The sequence below is a fragment of the Myxocyprinus asiaticus genome, chromosome 24 (assembly GCF_019703515.2).
Source record: "Myxocyprinus asiaticus isolate MX2 ecotype Aquarium Trade chromosome 24, UBuf_Myxa_2, whole genome shotgun sequence".
NCBI lineage: Eukaryota > Metazoa > Chordata > Actinopteri > Cypriniformes > Catostomidae > Myxocyprinus > Myxocyprinus asiaticus.
The window spans coordinates 20,430,221-20,450,313 of NC_059367.1; the positions used below are offsets into that span (position 1 = coordinate 20,430,221).

A 20,093-nucleotide genomic window follows, 5' to 3' on the forward strand; every position below is an offset into this window, starting at 1 on the left:
AGACATAGCAGCTTTTAAATAAAGCTTGTGTAACTTGTAAGGAGGACATATTAATTTAGAGTTGACAGGATGTGGTTGTGTGCTTCTCAAACCACGACCTAGAAATGGCAAGCAAGGCTGCTCTCCTGCAGCCATAACACACATGCATATTTTTTTAAAGAAATAATTAATAAAGTAAATACAGGTGAATTTTTGAGTCATACTGAAAATGTAATAAAATCAATTTCCATTGTATGTGTCTCTTTTTTAAGTTTGTTTGGAACAGTAACCGCTCAATCTGTGTTTCTGTTCATGTTCATATTTTCATGGCCCTGTTTTGACAGGAAACAGCTATGACACAAAGAGGTAAGCATCGCAGTCTCATTCTGTCAGTGGTGTGTCATGACTGTATTTGATTTTGTTCTTCATGAGGTGAAATTAATTTTTTTACACTGTCTGCTTTGGTGCAAACAAGATGGAACAAAACATTGCTGATTTTTTGAACAACACATTCCCAGGTAAGATTAATTATTTCTTATTACCGTAGTTATAAACATGAACAAGTTTGTAACCTAGAGTGCAGATCATGGTGCTCACATGTAAACCTATGTTTGACATGTTATCATTAAAACATAAACATGTTCAGACTTTCAGAAATAGGTTTGGCCTTTTTACTCAATATAACCAGTGACTTATTCTATGTGTACACTGTTTTTAAAAACAGAGACAGACTTTGAGCATGTACACTTTGATGATGACATTGAAACAGAACACAGTGACGATACACCTCAAAGACAGCCAGCCATGGAGGACAACCACAATTACAGAGATGCCAGCAAATCTGCTCTAGATTTTGCACAGATTCAGAGCTTAACAAATGCTGATAAGGAAGAGGAAATGAAGAACTGTTATGAAAACAGTGAGGACTGCTCATTAGATGAACAAACCATGAAGACAGGATCTACGGTATGTGAATCATGGGATGATAACAATTCAGTTGAAAATAAAATGAAAGCTCAAGACCAGCAATTGAACGTACATGATGAGGAATGCAAAGAGAGCGAATTTGAGATACGTGCAGAAACATCAGACCTCCATCAAATGGAAAAAGATCAGGCAGAATATGTCAGTTTGCTCCAATTGGTTCCTCCAAAAGAAATTCACAATAATCTGGGTGCAGAATATCACATGGTAATGGAGGAAGCAACATCACATCTACTGTCCTGCCAGATGCTAGATAAACTTGAAAACATAATGGATCCCGAACATGTTTTTCAGTATGCATCGGATGACAATAATTTTAGTGGCACTGAGTCAGAATTGCACGATTGCCCAATAGTCTCAACAGAGGATGAATCTGGAGATGAGATGAAAGAATTTACAGAAGATGATCATGAGAGAGTAGAGGAAGGTTTAGCAGATTATCCCTCTGATCTTTCTCAAAGTGAAAATGAGGGTAGCAGTGAAAGTCATGAGGGTAGGATACCAAAAGACATGAGCAGCAAGCTGAGTGAGACAGAGGTGGTACACTGTTTCCATGAGATTGAGAACATAGCCACAACTTCAACTTATATGGCCACTTTCAAGAATGAAGAGCTGGACGTTGAGGCAATATCTGGCAAATATGATGCAGAGCATGATTGTGAGCATGTCTGTGTAAATGACCAATTCCTGAATGACAGTTTAGAAACAGAAAAAGATAGCAGGAGGGTTTCAGACTTTGGAGAGATCTCTAATTTTGGAAACCCTGAGAATTTTCAATCCATTGCCCAAATGGGCATATCCGGTGAAGGGTACATAAATGAGCAGCCTGACTATGACAGTGATATCAGCAGTGATGGTGACTACAACAAATGCCAAGAGGAAAAGTGGGATCCCATTTCTCGTACATGCGAAGAGGTAAAGAATATAGCTCTCCCCGAACAAGAGCACACCTTCACAAAGGACATTACTAGAGACTGGAATAGCATTGAGAGCAACAAAGTGGATATTGAGAGCAACAAAGTGGATATTGAGGACACGGTTTATCAAAATCCAGGGATATGTGATGTAATAGGTTTGTCAGGCATTCCAACATCTCCTGGAGCTGAAATGGAAGACTCAAGTATGGAAGCTTGTTCTGTATATGGGATAAACTCTTGCGAAATTCCAAACAGTAGTAAAAGTGAATTGAAACCTTCAGAGTCCAGTTCTGTCAAACTGGAACAAAACGACAACAGTGAACCATTAGAAGTTTTAGATGTTGGAGAAAATATCAACACTTTTCTACCTGAGACGTTTTTGTCCTTGATGGCTGAGGACAATCTGAAGCTTGATGAATATGACTGGGACATTAATGGAGAAGAGGTGATCTGTGATGAAGAAGACGATTTCTTGGATGAGCTAGAGAATTATGAGGAGGAAACTGAGAGGGACTGGGAAAAGGAACGAGCAAGAATTGAAGCATTTAACAGATACTACAAGTCTGTTGAAGGCGAGGTAAACGAGGGTAGGTGCTTGTTTGTGAACCATCTTCAAGTTCTCAATCTCAATTTTATTGAGAAGAATCTGAACAACTTAGTGAAGGTAAAGTTATCTCCTAACAACAACAGGTAGGAGCCACAAAGTTAAGTTTTGTCTGGATCCAGAATCTTGTCAATATGAGGAGGACAGTGATAGGTAAGATGGTTTTCATTTTGCTTTACAAAAAAAAACCTGAACTTAAAAGGTAAAGTTTTTTTCATCAAGATGCACTTTAGTGTCTAACATACACTACCGTTCAAAGGTTTGGGGTCACTTGCCTGAAATGTTTCTCATGATCTTAAAAATCTTTTGATCTGAAGGCGTATGCTTAAATGTTTGAAATTAGTTTTGTAGACAAAAATATAATTGTGCCAACATATTAATTTATTTAATTACAAAACTAAAATTTTATAAAAAATAAAAAAAAAAATGTTTTTGAAATGGATGACTTGGACTGAATAATTAAGAAAAGCAGCCACTAAGTGCCCAGCATATAGATGGGAACTCCTTCAATACTGTTTAAAAAGCATTCCAGGGTGATACCTCAAGAAGTTGGTTGAAAAAATGCCAAGAGTACATTTCTGCAAAATCTTGGCAAAGGGTTGCCACTTTGAAGATGCTAAAATATAACATAGTTTTGATTTATTTTGGATTTTTTTAGTCACAGCATAATTCCCATATTTCCATTTCTATTATTCCATAATTATGATGACTTTACTATTATTCTAAAATGTGAAAAAATAAAATACAAAATAAAGAATGAGTAAGTGACCCTAAACTTTTGAACGGTAGTGTATATGCTGTAAAAATCTGTTTTTGCATTTGATATTGCCTGACAGCAGTGAAGAGGAAGTGAGTTGCATAAGTGAGTTGCATTCTTCACAGTCCAGTTCAGTCAGACCAGACCAAAGCAACAAAGAACACAACCATGAACCTTTAGAAGTTTCAGACACTGGAGAAAATATCAGCAACCTAGAACCTGAGACACTTTGGCCCTCAACATTACTGATGGATGAGGACAACCTGAAGCTTAATGAATATGACCATGACATTAATGGAGATGACCTCGATACAATTAACTCAACTAAAGTGATCTGTAACGAAAAGCTCATGGAGGAGCTGGAGAATGTTGGTCAGAAAACAGAGATGGACTGGGAGCAGGAACAGGCCAGAATTGAAGCATTTAATAGATACTATGAGGAGTCTGTTGGAAGGGAACCAAATTATAGTAAGTGTTCAGTTATGAATATTATGTTCTTGTAGCTCAACTGCTAGTATGGTGCTAGTGTCGCTAAGCTCATGGCTTTGATTCCCAGGGAACACACATACTGACAAAATGTATACCTTGAATGCACGGCAAGCTGCTTTGGATGAAAATGTTTGCCAAATGAAATGAATGTAAAATTCTCTCTCAACAGCAACAGACAGGGGACACAGAGTTACATTAAACTTGGATCAAGAATCTTCTCAATATCAGGAGAATAATGATGATAGGTAAGATGGATTTCATGCGGCTTAAAGACACTTCAAAAGCAAGTACAATAGATACTTTCTCAAGTTTTGGTCTGGAATGTTTAAGAACCGCCACCACACTTCACTGTCTCACATGCAAACCAATAAATTTATATTTGATTTTGGCCCACAGCAGTGAACAGGAATCAAACACAGAAGATGAAATAACATCCAATATTCCAAAGACTGAGGTAAGAGTATCAGATCATTCAGCAGAGTACAAAACTATCAAAGAGTCATTCTGTCATATTCTTATTTCTCTACATATGTTTCAGGACCAAAGTGAATCTGATGAACCACAAGAGAGACGCTCATACAAAGGAAGGCTTAAGATCATGCCAAAGGGATTACAAAAGCCAGGCCAGAAGCTGAAGAAACAAGCTAAGAGCAATAGGGTAAATATTATTGTGCTAGCCTTCAAGATAAAGCATTTACAATAGGTTTTTTGAGCAGCTATGAATTTAAATACAACTGCAGCTATGCTGGACAACATGCTAGTTGCACAAAATGATGTATACAAATACATGTACTGTACTAGATATACAGTGGGATTCAAAAGTCCACTATTGAAAATGCTTTTATTTTTCATTTTTCTAATTTAGTAAAACAATTTCAAATGATAATATCAGCATAACAATGTGAATATTTTTTTTTTTTTTTATTGAATTATGTACCCCTTGCATTCAAGCTGGCATGGACTCTCCACAAGTTAGAGCAAAACCGGATGATCCACGTTATCCAACATGATTTGAGAATGTTTCAAAGAGCATCTTTTAATGGAAGCTAGAAAATCTGACCTTACATATAAAGGGGTTAACATGGTCGATGCCACAAATTTGCTTACTTGATTAGTGGCTATCGAATAGTGCAGAGTATAAAATATTTCTGATTCATTTTGTTTTTTTGTATTTAAAATGTTTATTTTCATCCCAAATACTGCTATTACTCAAGTACAATGTACTGTGCAATGAGCTGCATTTGAATCTGCATCATGCAATAGCCTTTAAGTGATTTTTAACCAGGCCAGACAATCAAAACAAACATTTTAAACTTAAACCAAACTCTGCCTTGATCTCTCTATAGTATCTTGTCCTGCTGAAATCAGTGTTAGCAGTAAGTCTGGCGACAGTGGTGGGAGTTCTTTCTTACTGGTGGGCCACAGACAGCCTGGACTGGATCTACTGAATTTACATTAATCTTGGCTGTTTAACATTACTCAAAACATAAAAATAAAAGTCAAGGCCTCTCTGTGTATGGTAAAGAAACCTTTGCAAAAGATCAAGCTATGTTATTAAATCAGACAAGACAGTAGACTGAGATAGAACCAACTTTATTTCTTTACAGGATGCAACCTAATATTGTAATGTTTGCTTTTAAATGCTTTTAAAAAGTCTTATAACATTGTCATTCCTTATTACCTATGACTATGTAAGTAGATAAATAGGTTTTACTTATACTTTTAACTGTAACCTTTTGCTTGGAAAAGTAATACATTTGTGAATGTGTGTGGTATCTTCCCTTTACAGGACACCTACATTGCTTGCAAATTAAAACTGTCCTTAATAAATAAAACATGACAAAAATCAAAAAGCATTGTATGTCTTTTTTTTTCTTTTTTTTTTTTTCTTTTTTTTACTTGGGGGAACAACATATTCCTCCTCCACTGTTTGTACCCAAGAAAAAATTATGACTGCAGTTAAAGGGACATATTCTTTTAACGTTATTCCTTTCTTATTGGAATGCCATCTTGTTAGGCTGTCATCAGCAAGCTATATTCCATAAACATGCCATGCAGTTAATCGATTTTTAGGTCTGATTATTATTCAGTGCCTTCTTCACTACAGCATAAAATATATTATAGTGCAAGGGTCCAATTCTAAAAAAAAATAAAAAAAAATAAAACAGACTACATACAATAGCATGGATATTTCTCCTCTGACCATCACCAGGGACTTCTGCGAATATTATTGCTTATTTTTTTATTATGTCTCTATCAGAAAGTGCTTTGACTTCCAGTGTAGCTATAAAAATGTATTCCTCTCCCTTCCTACAGATAAGAAATATAAGAGGGAAACTGTACCTGTAAGGCATGCACAGCTACTGTATCAAGTGCTTCTCATCGTCTTTTTCATAGGCTGAAATAATTTTCTCCAAAAGAGCCTTTCCATTTAAACCTTTCATTAAATGCTTACAATGAACACAAGCCCTGATTAACTACTCATTTTCATAACAGTCTCATAATGCTTTTCAGAAAATGAAACTATCAAATAAATAAATAAATATCTCATGAAGCAAAATTACAGTTATTGTAAGGTAAAGTGCATTTGATATTGCATTGTTGACCTCACAAACTAAGAAAAAAGAGGTGCCTTGTTTGATTTTTAGTTAAGATCCATGCCATTGAATACACACAATCTTTTCCTTTTGTGAGTGCGAACATCCTTATCTGCCATGTTATTTTAAGGGTCTCTGAGTGTGGGGTCTTTAAATCATAACATTTTTTATTCACTCTCGCTGCCACCACTGCAATTGTAGCAATGCAGTCAGTACTCACACCCAAGATGGGATTTACGTTATCCATTTTCTGATTGCAAAGGACTCGTTTATATAGCATCCCTCCAATGGGTTTAAATGGTCCACACAATAAAAGCTCCTATAAAGCTCAAGACTAATTCAGACAGGTGTATACAGGTCAGAGTCTGTATCTGACTCTCCTTCGGCTAGATACGGCCTAAGAGGGGTGCACAGCACTCCCCCTCCACCTCCCCCAAACTGCCCCAGACTCACAGGAGCAACGTAATCCTCCTCCCTGGCCTGAGAAATGCTGAAACCACTAAAAGAATGCTCTAGTTCTTCATGGTCCACTGAGGGAATGGAGAGGGATGTGTCACTTTCGATGGCCGCCTGCTGCCTCGGTCTCCTGGGCCTACGGGAGCGGCTGTTATCCGCACTCTCGTGTAAAGGTGGAGGTGGGATGCGGTACAGCGAGGGGTCATCAGTGCCTATTGGTGACACTCCTCGGCTGTTGTTCCAGAGAGGCACATTGAGAGGAAGCTCCTCCCGCTGGTGCCATGAGGTAGAGGGTCGACACTGGCTGTCAGTTGAGGTCCTATTTAGGCCAGGTTTGATAGGGGACAAGCTCTTATTATTATTATTATCCTCCTCTTGGTCATTCGATGCTTTCTCACTCTTGTCATCTGGGCTGAGGTAGGGAGGTGCTGGGTAAGACATTTTACATCCCAGAAGGGCCTCGGTCTCAGAACGTGGGATGCCCATATGTGTGGTGTATACACTGACCAAAAAGTTGAGTTTAAGGTCCACTGCTCCTACCTGAACAAGAGAGAGTCCACCACACCCATTTCTAAATGTTGCAAAGTAACTTCTGCAATTGGCAAACCATTAGTAGTTTATTTTGTTTGAAAGTGTTTGGTTTGCAACAGACATGGAAAACTCAAGTGTGAGACTTGACATGAGTTGCACTTCAAAATTTAGTTTAGAGTCTTGAGTTAGACCTGCAGGCAATTCACGTGAGACTTGACATCAGTTCCAAATTAGAGACTCGAGAACAACAAATGACTACGCCTTCAAGGAGAAATATTTTCTCAGAATATTACAACAATGTTTAGATAAATGGGAGTCTCTTGTGTGTTGAGACTTGTGTTGGATTTTTGTCAAAAAACTAAGACTTGAATCTTGACTTAAGCCTAGAGTACACTACATGACTCAAGATCGTCTCCTTTGATGTTTTGAGTCTGCGACTGGTCTACAACGAGAAATCTCAGATCTCACAACAACGGTCTTGTTGCGTGCACACTCCTGCGACATGCCGAGACTAGACCCAGGTGCTACGAAAGTTTCCAAAACAGCTTGATATCTAGATGTCTTGTCGTCAAGTATGCGCACTGTCCCGATGAGCGAGAGACCAACAAGAAGCCACAGCCAATGAAATATAGAGAGAGCGCAAGAGGATGGTAAGGTATTAGGAAGCAGAAGACAAAAAATAAAATAAAACTTCACCCACATCTCCCTACCTGCTGTCTTTATTATTTTCAGCTGTTTTTCTTACATTTTTCCTTTTGCAAATACCAAAATGGGTGAGAGCCACTCTTTCTTATTTTTTGAAAGAGGAGAGCAAGGTATAGGATAGCAGAAGAAAAAAAATAATTAGAAAATAAAATAAAACTTCACCCACATCTCCCTAATTGCTTTTATTATTTTCAGCTGTTTTTATACATTTTATACAATCTTTTCCTTTTGTGAGTGCGAACATCCTCATCCTTATCTTCCATGTTATTTTAAGGGTCTCTGAGTGTGGGGTCTTTAAATCATAACATTTTTTATTCGCTCTTGCTGCCACCACTGCAATTGTATCAATGCAGTCAGTAGTCACACCCAAGATGGGATTTACGTTATTCATTTTCCGATTGCAAAGGACTCATTTATATAGCATCTCTCCATGGGTTTATATGGTCCACACAATAAAAGCTCCTATAAAGCTCAAGACTACTTCAGACCAGGCCTTACCCTGTCACCAAATGCCCCCTCCAGACAGAGGGGACGTTGCTCCAAGTGTATACAGGCCAGAGTCTGTGTCTGACTTTCCTTCAGCCAGGTACGGCCTGAGAGGGGTGCACAGCACTCCTCCTCCACCTCCTCCAAACAGCCCCAGACTCACAGGAGGAACATAATCCTCTTCCCTGACCTGAGAAATGCTGAAACCACTAAAAGAATGCTCTAGTTCTTCATGGTCCACTGAGGGAATGGAGAGGGATGTGTCACGTTCGATGGCCGCCTGCTGCCTCGGTCTCCTGGGCCTACGGGAGCGGCTGTTGTCCGTGCTCTCGTGGAAAGGTGGAGGTGGAATGTGCGACACAAAAACAAAACTGTGAGTCACAGGGCGCGACTTCAAGTCATGTAGTGTACGCTTGGCTTTAGACTTGGCCTTGAAAGACTGCACTTTCAAACAAATGAAGTTGTAAGTTCTTTGAATAAAATCATCTGCTAAATAAAAGCATATAATTGTAAAATACTACTAACATATACTGTAGAATTATTTTGCCTCTGCACATGTGGTTACAAACATGAAGTTTATTCCTTGTAATAATTTGCCATTATCTTAATTTTTGTGCAAACCAAGAATTGCACCTGTTTTTCCATCTTGTTCAGACGTCCCATCATACTAAGGTCTTCAGCCATCTCTGCATCACTCTTAGGTTTGTCCTTCTCTCCTGCTGTGGCTCCTTTTCCCACAATCTGATCCACTCTAGTGATCCAATAGACCATCACTTCGACACATAGTCAACACACCCTTATACACACTGAAATTCGGTGGTTAACTGTGCACTGTACCTTGTCAAGTTAATACAAATTAGCTTTACGGTGGGGAACTTAAGCATGCAAATGTAAAAATTGGAAATACGATAGGAAAATGGGAAAATGTTTCTGCAGATCAGCTGAAGCATGAGTTGGTTGGAAATGATATATGCAATACTGCATGCAATACTGTAAGCTTTTCAATCAGCATGCAATAATGAGGGATGTGTTCAACAAGCTCTTGTTGGAAAGATGACACTTTCAAACAAAGATGTGCCGCAGCATTATACTAAATGAATGATCTAGCTGCCACAGTGAAAACACATATGTGTGTTTCTCTGCACAGAATTATTGACAGACACACCATGGCAAATAATTTGACTCCTATAATGAATAATGTGGTGAATTATATGAAAATGGATTAAAAATGTCACCTGGTTCCATGCCTTATGATGCTTTGTGTTTAACAGACTTTATATTTGAGCTATTCTCTCTTTTTAAATCCTGGAACAGCATGCAAAATTGCATCAGTCCCCCGATAAACAGGCTGCATGGTCACACCATTGTGTGTAGTATTATTGTACAGCATGTATATTCTCAAATCATTCTGTGTTTTTATTTACTTTTTTTAATTTTTTTATTATGGATTTGAATCATTTTTTATGATTACACACCTCCACCTACTATGAAATTAGAGATAATTATATAATATTTACAGTACTTTGATTGTCATACAACAGCTAGTGTGATATGCTGCATCACAACAGTATGTATACTACAATGCTGTTCAATAATAGACCCATTCAGCCTGGGAAGGCCATTGGTGAATAAGTTACGTACTTCTTGTGACGAGGGGTCGAGGGGGGAGGGGGACCCACAATCAAATCTATCCTGGCAAAGTACACAGAGAGAACATGGATACCAAGCATCATCAAGCCACACATGGGAACTAATCCCTGTACACCAGTGAGGACTGTTGACAAATAAGTAAGAATATATTCCATACACGCCTGTTCTAACCCACTTCTATGAACAGTATTTTATGTTAACATGTATGATAGAAATGGTTTTTGCTGTTGGAATATATTGGTATATGTGTGGATGTTATTTCACAACATATATGGTGCTTATTTGAGTGAAAAATAGTGAATGTGAATTCAAATCAAACATTTCAAATGTGACATAGAAAACAAAACCACTGTGAATGCGATTTTGATCTGTCATAGAGTGAGAATGATCTGTTTTAGCACAGCAAACAAGCAGTTTTTTAAGTGTCTCACCATGTCTTAGATTTGGTTTCTAACCAGTGTTGGGGAGTATTCGCATTTTCCCATTTCTATGGGAGTAGAATCTGTCAGATGTTTATAATTTGAAAAATAAGATTTAGTACTGCCCTGATGAAGCTATTTGACACAACAGATATTTACATATATTCCACACAACAAAATAACTGAATTTATACAAATGATCCTGTTCAAAAGGTTAAATCCTTGGTTCTTTTTTTTTTTTCTCCCCCTTTTCTCCCAATTTGGAATGCACAATTCCCACTACTTAGTAGGTCCTCATGGTGGGGCGGTTACTCACCTCAATTCGGGTGGCGGAGGACAAGTCTCAGTTCCCTTTGCTTCTGAGACCGTCAATCTCCACATTTTATCACGTGGCTCGTTGTGCATGACACCGCGGAGACTCCGCATGTGGAGGCTCATACTACTCTCCGCGATCCATGCACAACTTACCACCCACCCCATTGAGAGCGAGAACCACTAATCGTGACCACAAGGAGGTTACCCCATGTGACTCTACCCTCCCTAGCAACTGGGCCAATTAGGTTGCTTAGGAGACCTGGCTGGAGTCACTCAGCACACCCTGGACTCGAACACACGACTCCAGTGGTGGTAGTCAGCGTCAATACTTGCTGAGCTACCCAGGCCCCCAAATCCTTGGTTCTTAATATGATGTTTTGCTTTGAATGTATTTAATGCAGAATTGCACTAATTGAAAAATAAACACATTGCATTCAGTCCTTGCAATTTTTTGGGGAAGCAGTTTCATATGGTGGTATATTCAAGCTGTGAATCTTTCCACTGAAAACATTTTGCACTAAATATTAGCATTAAAAATGCAATAATGAATATTCAACTTCCAAAGTTCAGTTCCAAAATATTCCCAAAAAATATTTGTTGACAGGTAATATTCGGTCCATTATATTTCACTTTGAAAATTTTTCTTAAATTTCTGTGGTTAAAATTCAGTTGGAAATTCAACCTTGTACATCCTGTCATCACAGCAAAAGCAGTAGAGTACCTATGCACTATCTTTACTTGCTGCTACTAGGCTTCACCACTAGGTGATGCAATCGGGTGTTGATGAAGACGAAGAGCAACAGGGAGAAGTCCTTACCAAATAGACCTTTAACACAATCTGTTTGTCATCACAATCGGCTCTACTTTTTAGGGTTATCGAAGTTCTACCTGCATTGTTGTTAATGGACGGTAGTCGTTTTTTATAAATTAATTAAACTGTAAGGTGGGTGTACAAGCAGGTGTTACATTTTTTTAATATGTTGTCTTGGACTTACCCCTAGGGGCGTGGATGCAGCATCATTCAAACACAATCATTTTCAGTTACCGATGCCATTGTAGAAATTCACTATTCATAGGTAGCCATGATTAATCTAATACATGAGTGAAAGTTTCAAACAGCAGAGCAGCTACTGAGATTAAGCAAATAGTTTTCAGCTGGTCATGTGATTCTAACATGGCACCCCCCCATGAGGGGACTCTCTCCATGTAGATAAAAACAGTTTTAGGTAACTGGTATGACTGGAGTATTCATCACATGTGAGTGCTCATAACTTTATACATATATTTCAAAATTACTATTCATTTCTTTGGGAGAGTTGTTTTTTTTTTTCTTTTTTTTTTTTTTTTGAGGAAAATATGACTGAGTGCATCTTTAAAGATTTAGTTCACCCAAAAAATGAAAATTCTCTCATGATTTACTTACCTTTAAGCCATCCCAGATGTGTATGACTTTCCTTCTTCAGTAGAACTGAAGTGAAGATTTTTAAAAGCATATTTCAGCTCTTTTTGTCCTTACATTGCAAGTAAACAGGTGCCATCACGCTGCTGGCTATTTGATGGTCCAAAAGGCATATTTAGGCAGCATAAAAGTAATCCACATGACTCCAGTCGATCAATTAATGTCTTCTGAAGCAAATCGATAGGTTGGTGTAAAAAACAAATTGATAACTAAAAAGTTTTTAACTTTAAATCATTGCTTCCGGCCAGCGCTGAATTGCTGTTTGAAATGACCCAACTCTCACGTGACATTCCTTCCTCTGCTGTATACAAAGCATGCGCTTCCTACTTCTCATGTGAACGCACCATTGTGCTTACGTCACTGATGCGTTGACTGCTAGCAGGAAGTGATTTAAGGTTAATAAAGTGTTAATTATCTATTTATTTTTTACACAAACCTATCGATTTGCTTTAGAAGACATTAATTGATCTACTGGAATCGTGTGGATTAATTTTATGCTGCCTAAATATGCCTTTTGGACCATCAAACAGCCAGCAGCCTAATGGCACCTGTTTACTTGCATTGAAAAAAAGAGCTGAAATGTGCTTATAAAAATCTTCACTTTGGTTTTGCTGAACAAGGAAAGTCATAAACATCTGGGATGGCTTAAAGGTAAGTAAACCATGAGAGAGTATTACATTTTGGGTGAACTAGCCCATTAATAACCAAGGGTTTATGATCTTTTTAACAGGATCATTTCTGTAGATTGTTATTATCTGTCTTGTTGGATATAGGTTAATATCTGTTGTGTAGCTTCTAAATAATAAATAATAACAAATATGATATTTTATCACTTTTATTTGTATACATTCTGAAAGGGGTGTGTAAACTTATGAGACAAAAGGTGGGTGTAAATTTATGCACTCAACTGTACTACAACTAACTCAATAACATTTACTAATAGCGTGACAGAAGTTCAGTAGCTTTCATAATTTTGTAGCTTTTCCAGAAACTAGCCATTTCTTCCAACAAGTAGGGGACGGATCGCTCTCATATGTAGTGTTGGAAAGTCTGACCCATTTTACTGAATTGTTCATTTAAATGGTTTATGTAAATTAACCATTTCAAAATTTGTATTTAATGTAAATTTATGTGTTCACTATTATGTAGAGTATGTTATCACCCTAAACACGATTTAATAATTGATTCAAAAAAAAAATTTTTTGAGACAGAGAAATACTGCTCAAGTTCTAATATATATAATCTGATAGTTACATATTTATAAACATATTGCCCATTTAAATAGCTTCAACGTAGTTAATTAGTGACTTGTTGTTAGTAGCTGCTAGTAGCTGTTAATAGTTTTTTAAAATGGAGTGACTATTTGCACTCCAATAGTCTAGTAGACACACAAAAATTAAAGACAAACTGCCCCCCACTGTTGCTGCAGTGGCGTGGGATCTAACAAATGTGTGGGTGCATTTTTCCGTGCGAACGACCCGGGTTCGATTCTGCCTTTTTTCCCATCCTGTTTCCTGTCTTCACTCTAAATATTTCCTTTAATATTACTTATAATAATAAATAAAAATATATATGAAAGTTGATTTAATCGCAGTTATTTGGTCACGGTGAAGGTCGGGGAGTTTAGAGAAGGGTTTGATCCAGGTAAAATTAACCATGGTTTTACTATAGTAATATGGTGTTAATATACAGTAATAAACATGTTTACTTTTGTGGTTACTATGATTTTACCACAAATTAGCATGTTGATACTATGGTTGCTGTAGTAAAACCATGGTTAATTTGTGTAAGGGAATGTTGTGGTTAGGTTTAGGGGTAGGGGTTGATGTAGGGTGTTTGTGGTACTCTAAATAAACACACTGCAGTGATGCCCCTATACTGTATGTTAGTATTTAATTAGGCATGTACATAGTATCTGCCACTATTTGAAACAAGGTTCAAATAGCATCTATTGCTATTTGCACTAAGTATAAATAGCTTCTGCCTTTTTTTAAAAGGTAGATTGCCTGTAGAAGTAGAACTGCTTAATGAGTAGCTTGTAGTTTGACAAGCTGGAGTTTCAAAGTAGCTTCCCCAACACTGTTTCTATCTACCACACAAAGTAATTTTGTAGTGTAGACTGAAGTCTTGCCTGGATTGAAGGTTTTTGATGCGTGACAACATGTCTAGATGGCCTGCTGAATACTGCTCTATCACGTCCATCACATCATAGGGCCTGAGGCTCTCCTTAAATCTCCTCTTAGACACCAGGAACCGCATGACACTAGGGGAAATAAATGATGACTTTAATAGGGGGGTAAAAATAATATGCTTTACATTACATTTTTATTATTGTTTGAGATCAAACATTAATTAGCAGACCACCTGCAGTACTGCTGCAGACTCCCTAGGGGTCATGGACCGCTGTTGAAGGCCCCTGTATTATAATAATACCCAATACATTCTGCATTCAAATATTATCCAAAATACAGTTTCAACTAAATCCAGATCACCAGTCTACTTCCAGCATAGATGAATTTAGCATATACATATTTAATATAAATTGTAACAAAATAATCGAATCAAATTTAAATTATTTATGCCTAAAGTTCAGGTTGCATGATTCATCGTATTTAGTTTTTGCAAAACAATCACAATCAAATTAATCAAATATTTACACTCCTAGTCTTTAACATTCCCTTTTTACAGCCTATAATGAAGCCAGATCATCGAACTAAACAGAGACAATACAAGACATCAGTGTGGGTGTAAATTGACCTTTAAACACCTCTATGTTGGTCTCTATGGAGATGGGTGCCTCTTACCAGATTGCTCTGATGGTGACCTTGAGTCCAGGAGACAGATCTGGTACAAACTCGCAGTGGAAGCCCCTGTCATCCCCAAGCTCCTCTGGAAGACTTGCCTCTACAAAACACAATACCACAGGCTGCTCCCAATGTAAAAAGTCCTAATGTCTACACAATGTTCGCCCTTATACGAGATAAGATTACAGAAAATATCTACCACAGCAGAAATGCTCAATAAAGTGCAGTAAAACCTGTTTTATGTATCCCCTTGAAAGAATAGTCCACCCAAAAATTTAAATTCTGTCATTTAGTCACCCTTATGGCATTTCAAACACATATTATTTTCTTTCTTGCTCTACGCTGTACCTCTGAAACCTCAGTCATGCTTGTATGCATTCAAAAAGGGCACATCAAGATGCTTCATGCCAGGTCGACATAACATTTTCGCGAGCTTTGTCTATAGAAGACTGTGGTGATGGGGGCATGGTCGTGTGTCTGTCTGCGGGAGAGAGAGAGCAGTATGGCTCATCAACTGGGTTGTAATTATCTCTAACACCTGTCTCTTGTTATAGTGATGGTGGAGGGAGACTTGAAAAGCCGCACCACCGCATCAGTTCGTAGAGAGATAGAGCGACCCGAGAGCACGGTGTCGATGTATACTGAGTGCATTAAAAGTGTATGTTATCTTATTGAGTGTTGTGAAGAATCTACGTGAATTGAGTGCTGTAAAATTCAAGACGCTGAAGGCAGAAAATAAAAGACTTGCCTGCACTGCTTTCGTTGTCTCCTGACTCCTCCATTGCCCAAAGAACCGAACTTTCCACAAAGACTTACAATACAGTGCATGAGTCGTGTGGACTATTGTGGTGCCTTTTTGGAGCTTGACAGTATAAATCACCATCCACTTTTTTGTATTTAAAAGAGCAGTTTGGGCATTCTGTAAAATGTCTCCTTTTGTGTTCCATGGAAGAAAAGAAAAATCATTCAGGTTTGGTGAGTAAATAATGACAGAATTCATTCATTTCAGGAGACCTCTTCCTTTCCGGGTCAGACACATGCTGCACCAAACTGACGTTTTCCTTTATTATTATGGTATGACAAGTGGGATTTTTTTCAAATTATAACCAATTTATTCAATTCTTCAGAGGCGCTCAAGTAAAAAAATAAACAAAATATGGTTGAGCATTTAAAATTTTTGCATCTGTGAAACTGATAGCCCTCCTAATCTCATAATCACTTATAGTCAGCATAAGTGTCTGTTGTTACAGAGGCTTCAGGTATGCTTTGAAGTTCTACCATCTACCTTTGAAACTGAAACAAGTGTTACTCATGCATTGAGCACTTACTAGTTCTTGTTAGCCTGAGCATTTACCATGTTAGCAATGTGAGAGAATCTTTTGTGTACCTAACAAAAACTAGCAATAGCAAAATAGTAAATTTCAACCTCTATGAAAAACACTTATTGTTTAGCATGTTAAGCTAAGACAAAACAGCTGAAGTATTAGTGCTACATGTGTCATGCTAATGCCATATGAATGAAGATGTAACAGCCGAAAATAGCATATCCTATTCATATGACATAACAACCAGTAAGTTATAACTGCACAAGACTTATTACTGAAAAGCTGCAAAATTTCTTCATGCAGGTTAGTGCAAAGTATTTGACGGACATTTTAAGTGGTATGCAAAGTGTTTAATTAAAAGAATTGTTCACCCAAAAATCTAAATTCTGTCTTTCTTGATGATTTTTTGATAAATATCCTGGCCACTCTTTTCCATTATAATGGAAGTGAATAAGGATTGGGGCGGTCAAACCCAAAATGACAAAAGCACCACTCAGATATCATTAAATTGGTCCATATGACTTGTATGCTATATTCCAAGTCTTCCGTGATCATACGATAGCTCTATGTGAGGAACAGAATGAAATTAAGTAATTATACACTGATAATCTTTAGTCAAGTTGTTGAACTTGAGAACTGGGTCAGTCCGATTTGTGAACAAACCATTAAGACTGGTTTTGTGAACTGAATCAACTAATTAATTGAAAGGATCCAACTCAAAAGAATTTTTACTCTTAAATCAGACATCACTACTTCTATCATGAACTCACTTAGAAGAGCTAGAGCGGATGTCAAGATTTTCAGTGAAGAATTACATTTTGGTCGTTCCCCACATAAATCTATCGTATGGCCCATAATCGTAAAGACTTAGAATATAGAGCACAATACTTTTATGGTGCTTTTTTTTTTTTTTTTTTTTTTTTTTTGTAGCTGGGCAGCCCCAGTCCACATTAATGTTCATTATATGGAAAAGAGTGACAAGGATATTCTTAAACAATTCAAGTCTTGCAGATTTGGAACAAGATGAGGGTGAGTAAATAATGCCAGAATTACAAAATTTTGGTGAACAATCCCTTTAACAATTTCATGGAACACATTCTGTCATGGGATGGGAGTGCTTATCAATCACAGATGTCAAGGCTGAGACAAATGAGCAACATTTGCTTTGCTCTTCCATCGTACGCCACTGTCATATGGGTGACAGATAACACTAATATAGCTGCTATAATAACTATCCAAGCATCAATGAGAAAATTGATATTTTGTGTGATGCTTCAGTGAGATGAAACAGTCAGTCAAGCGTTCATGACAGAGTGTTGGATGATAAGATCTGTGAAGATATGCCGCAGCTCAGTAATTAAGGAGCCATTTTTAAAACATGCATAATGTTTCTTTAGCAGACTTGTGTGGTAGTTTTTTTGTTTTGTTTTTTGATTAGTGCTAAAGAGATGCAGCCACAGACAACATAATTTGTCTTACTGATTAAGCCCTCAATCGCTGCCAAAATGTAAAGAGAAAAAGAGAGAGAATATGGAAGAGAGAGAGAGAGAGAGAGAAAGAGATAGATGAGAGAGAGATGGTCAAAGATGACAATGATTTTAACCATGCAATTGTACAACATTGTGTGCTTAAATTAAGCCATAATTTTACTAGTGGGAAGATTACTTATTATAAATGGCCTATTGTTACAAGTAAAATCTGTTTCATTTCCTTTCTATTATTTGTGCTGTAGTGACATTGCAACATCAATTATTTACATGGACTGACTCAGCTTAGTTGAGGTAGTTCGGGTCATTTAATCTGATTGGACAAATTACGTTCCAAGAGTTCTGATATTTAGTATAACAGCACTGGGGTTTTTACTCTTTGTATCACTCTACATGAGTTCGCTGTGTTCCAGACCAGAGTATGTGAGTGGCGCGTAGTGGAATTGTGTGATTTTGCATGAAGAGAGAGAAGCAGGTTTTTTTTTTTTTAAATCAGAGCATGAATGGAATTGAAAATCAGAGTGGAGTTATTACAAAAGGCTTTAAGCGGTTAGTGTAAATTTCTTGTCAGTCCACTCACATACTGTGTCCTAGACAGTGTAATTGCTTGGCAACACACAAAGCTTGCTGCTTTGGCTTCTTTTGGAAATATTTTCATTAGCAGAAAATGGCTACAATTTACAATAAGGCTGTAAATGAATTCAGTAGCATGAACTTTACAATGAAGAATGAAGAACAAACTTTAAAAAAAAAAAAATCATTTATTTATCTTGGTTCATATTAATTTATCAATATACTATTTTTATTGTTTGTTCATGTTAGTTTATAATACATTTACTTATATTAACACACTTTAATGTAAAAAGTTTTATGAGTATATGTAGAAATTAACATTAACCAAGATTAATAAATGCTGTATACCGGTAATTATTATTTATTGTTAGTTCATGTTAACTATTGCATTAACTGACGTTAACGTCTACAACTTTATTGTAAAGAGTTAAAGAAAAAATATTCTAATTGGCCAAATCTTGTCTAAATCGTAAGTTGCTAGATAATAAAAACTTGTTTATAGAACTGTTGCTGATGTTTGTGAGAAAAGTGGTTGCTGCATTGCACTTGCAGATTCTGTTTAACACTTCTGTGTCCTTGTGGGTCATTTTGACCCATTTTTAAAATGATTATAAATGGGTTAATCTGCAAGGGAAATATCTGTAAAACCAAGGAAGGGTTAAATATACTTCCGGGAGAAATTACACCATCATCTCTGCTTTTTGCATCATATTTCTGGATTATGGCCTAACCTGGAGAACTCTTCATGCTGAAGTCTTCGTCTTGCAACTCAATCAGCACTTTTTTTTATTCCGGTAGAGAGAAATGAGAGAGAAACCGATGAGTTTGCATGAGGTGAAAATACAGAAAAGGGATCCATTTATATATACGTTGATCATTGCAGAGTTATGGCAAAACAGGTGCTGAGATAAACACAAAGCATTTTTCATGAAGGATGGAATATTTTGTGGGGGTCAAGCATCTAAAAGGATATCCGCCTGTTCCCATGAATATACATGAAAGGAAAACTCTTAAAGCTGCAATCCATAGTTACCTCAACTGAGAAGCCACAAATAGTCCAGCAACAGCAAGCATCTTTAAACAACAATGTTCCAATGCAATTATCTTTAGACTCAAACAGTATGCTTTGAAACGTTAAGCTATTTTCATGTGACATTGTTTCAGCAATTGGACTGAACCTATAAAACACAGACAGTTCTATCTGGTGCACTGTTTCTTTAAGAAGAAACACACACCCGTGTCCTACTTTGTGAATTTAATGAGTGGAGTGTCACTGACACCACCTTTTTAGCAGGACACATGTGACAGGAAATAAAAACTGTCCTTGCTACCTGCTGAGGTCCCACACTGACAAATTAAAATTCACCATCAAAGGTAAATGTATATTGTTAGTGAGTGTGTGCATATACAGGTAAATAAATGTATATATAAAAAAACAGCTTAAGCCAGCCTTAAGCTGATCTTCCAGCCTGGCGAACCTGGTGTTCTGCTGGCTTAGATGGTAGGACAGCTGGTCTCCAAGACTGACCAGCTGAAAAGTGCCCAAAACCCCTCTA

At 37.3% G+C, this 20,093-nt stretch overlaps 2 protein-coding genes across 4 annotated transcripts in view; one reads left to right on the forward strand and one right to left on the reverse strand.

Annotated features, from left to right (window-relative positions):
- Positions 1–345: 345 nt before the first annotated feature.
- si:dkey-183p4.10 (uncharacterized) lies at positions 346–5,587 on the forward strand. 3 transcript variants are annotated; one of them, XM_051653357.1, is made up of 8 exons: positions 346–497; positions 704–2,467; positions 2,571–2,637; positions 3,321–3,709; positions 3,900–3,975; positions 4,127–4,184; positions 4,269–4,388; positions 4,682–5,587. In XM_051653357.1, exons 1-8 carry the CDS (start codon positions 455–457, stop codon positions 4,778–4,780), a joined length of 2,616 nt encoding a protein of 871 aa, XP_051509317.1. In that variant the 5' UTR covers positions 346–454; the 3' UTR covers positions 4,781–5,587. The 3 variants fall into 3 exon arrangements, with proteins under 3 accessions (XP_051509317.1, XP_051509318.1, XP_051509316.1); XM_051653358.1 differs by having other exon boundaries at positions 3,324–3,709; positions 5,077–5,585; XM_051653356.1 differs by having other exon boundaries at positions 347–497; positions 5,077–5,585.
- Positions 5,307–20,093, reverse strand: part of LOC127414972 (potassium voltage-gated channel subfamily KQT member 2-like) — a 46,504-nt gene continuing 31,717 nt past the window's right edge. The window contains exons 12-18 of the mRNA XM_051653396.1: positions 19,269–19,316; positions 17,957–17,974; positions 15,153–15,252; positions 14,480–14,611; positions 10,147–10,197; positions 9,139–9,256; positions 5,307–7,323 (exon numbers count right to left, since the gene is read on the reverse strand). Of these exons, the coding sequence (XP_051509356.1) occupies positions 6,667–7,323; positions 9,139–9,256; positions 10,147–10,197; positions 14,480–14,611; positions 15,153–15,252; positions 17,957–17,974; positions 19,269–19,316 (1,124 nt within the window). The 3' untranslated portion in view covers positions 5,307–6,666. The remainder of the gene's footprint in view (positions 7,324–9,138; positions 9,257–10,146; positions 10,198–14,479; positions 14,612–15,152; positions 15,253–17,956; positions 17,975–19,268; positions 19,317–20,093) is intronic.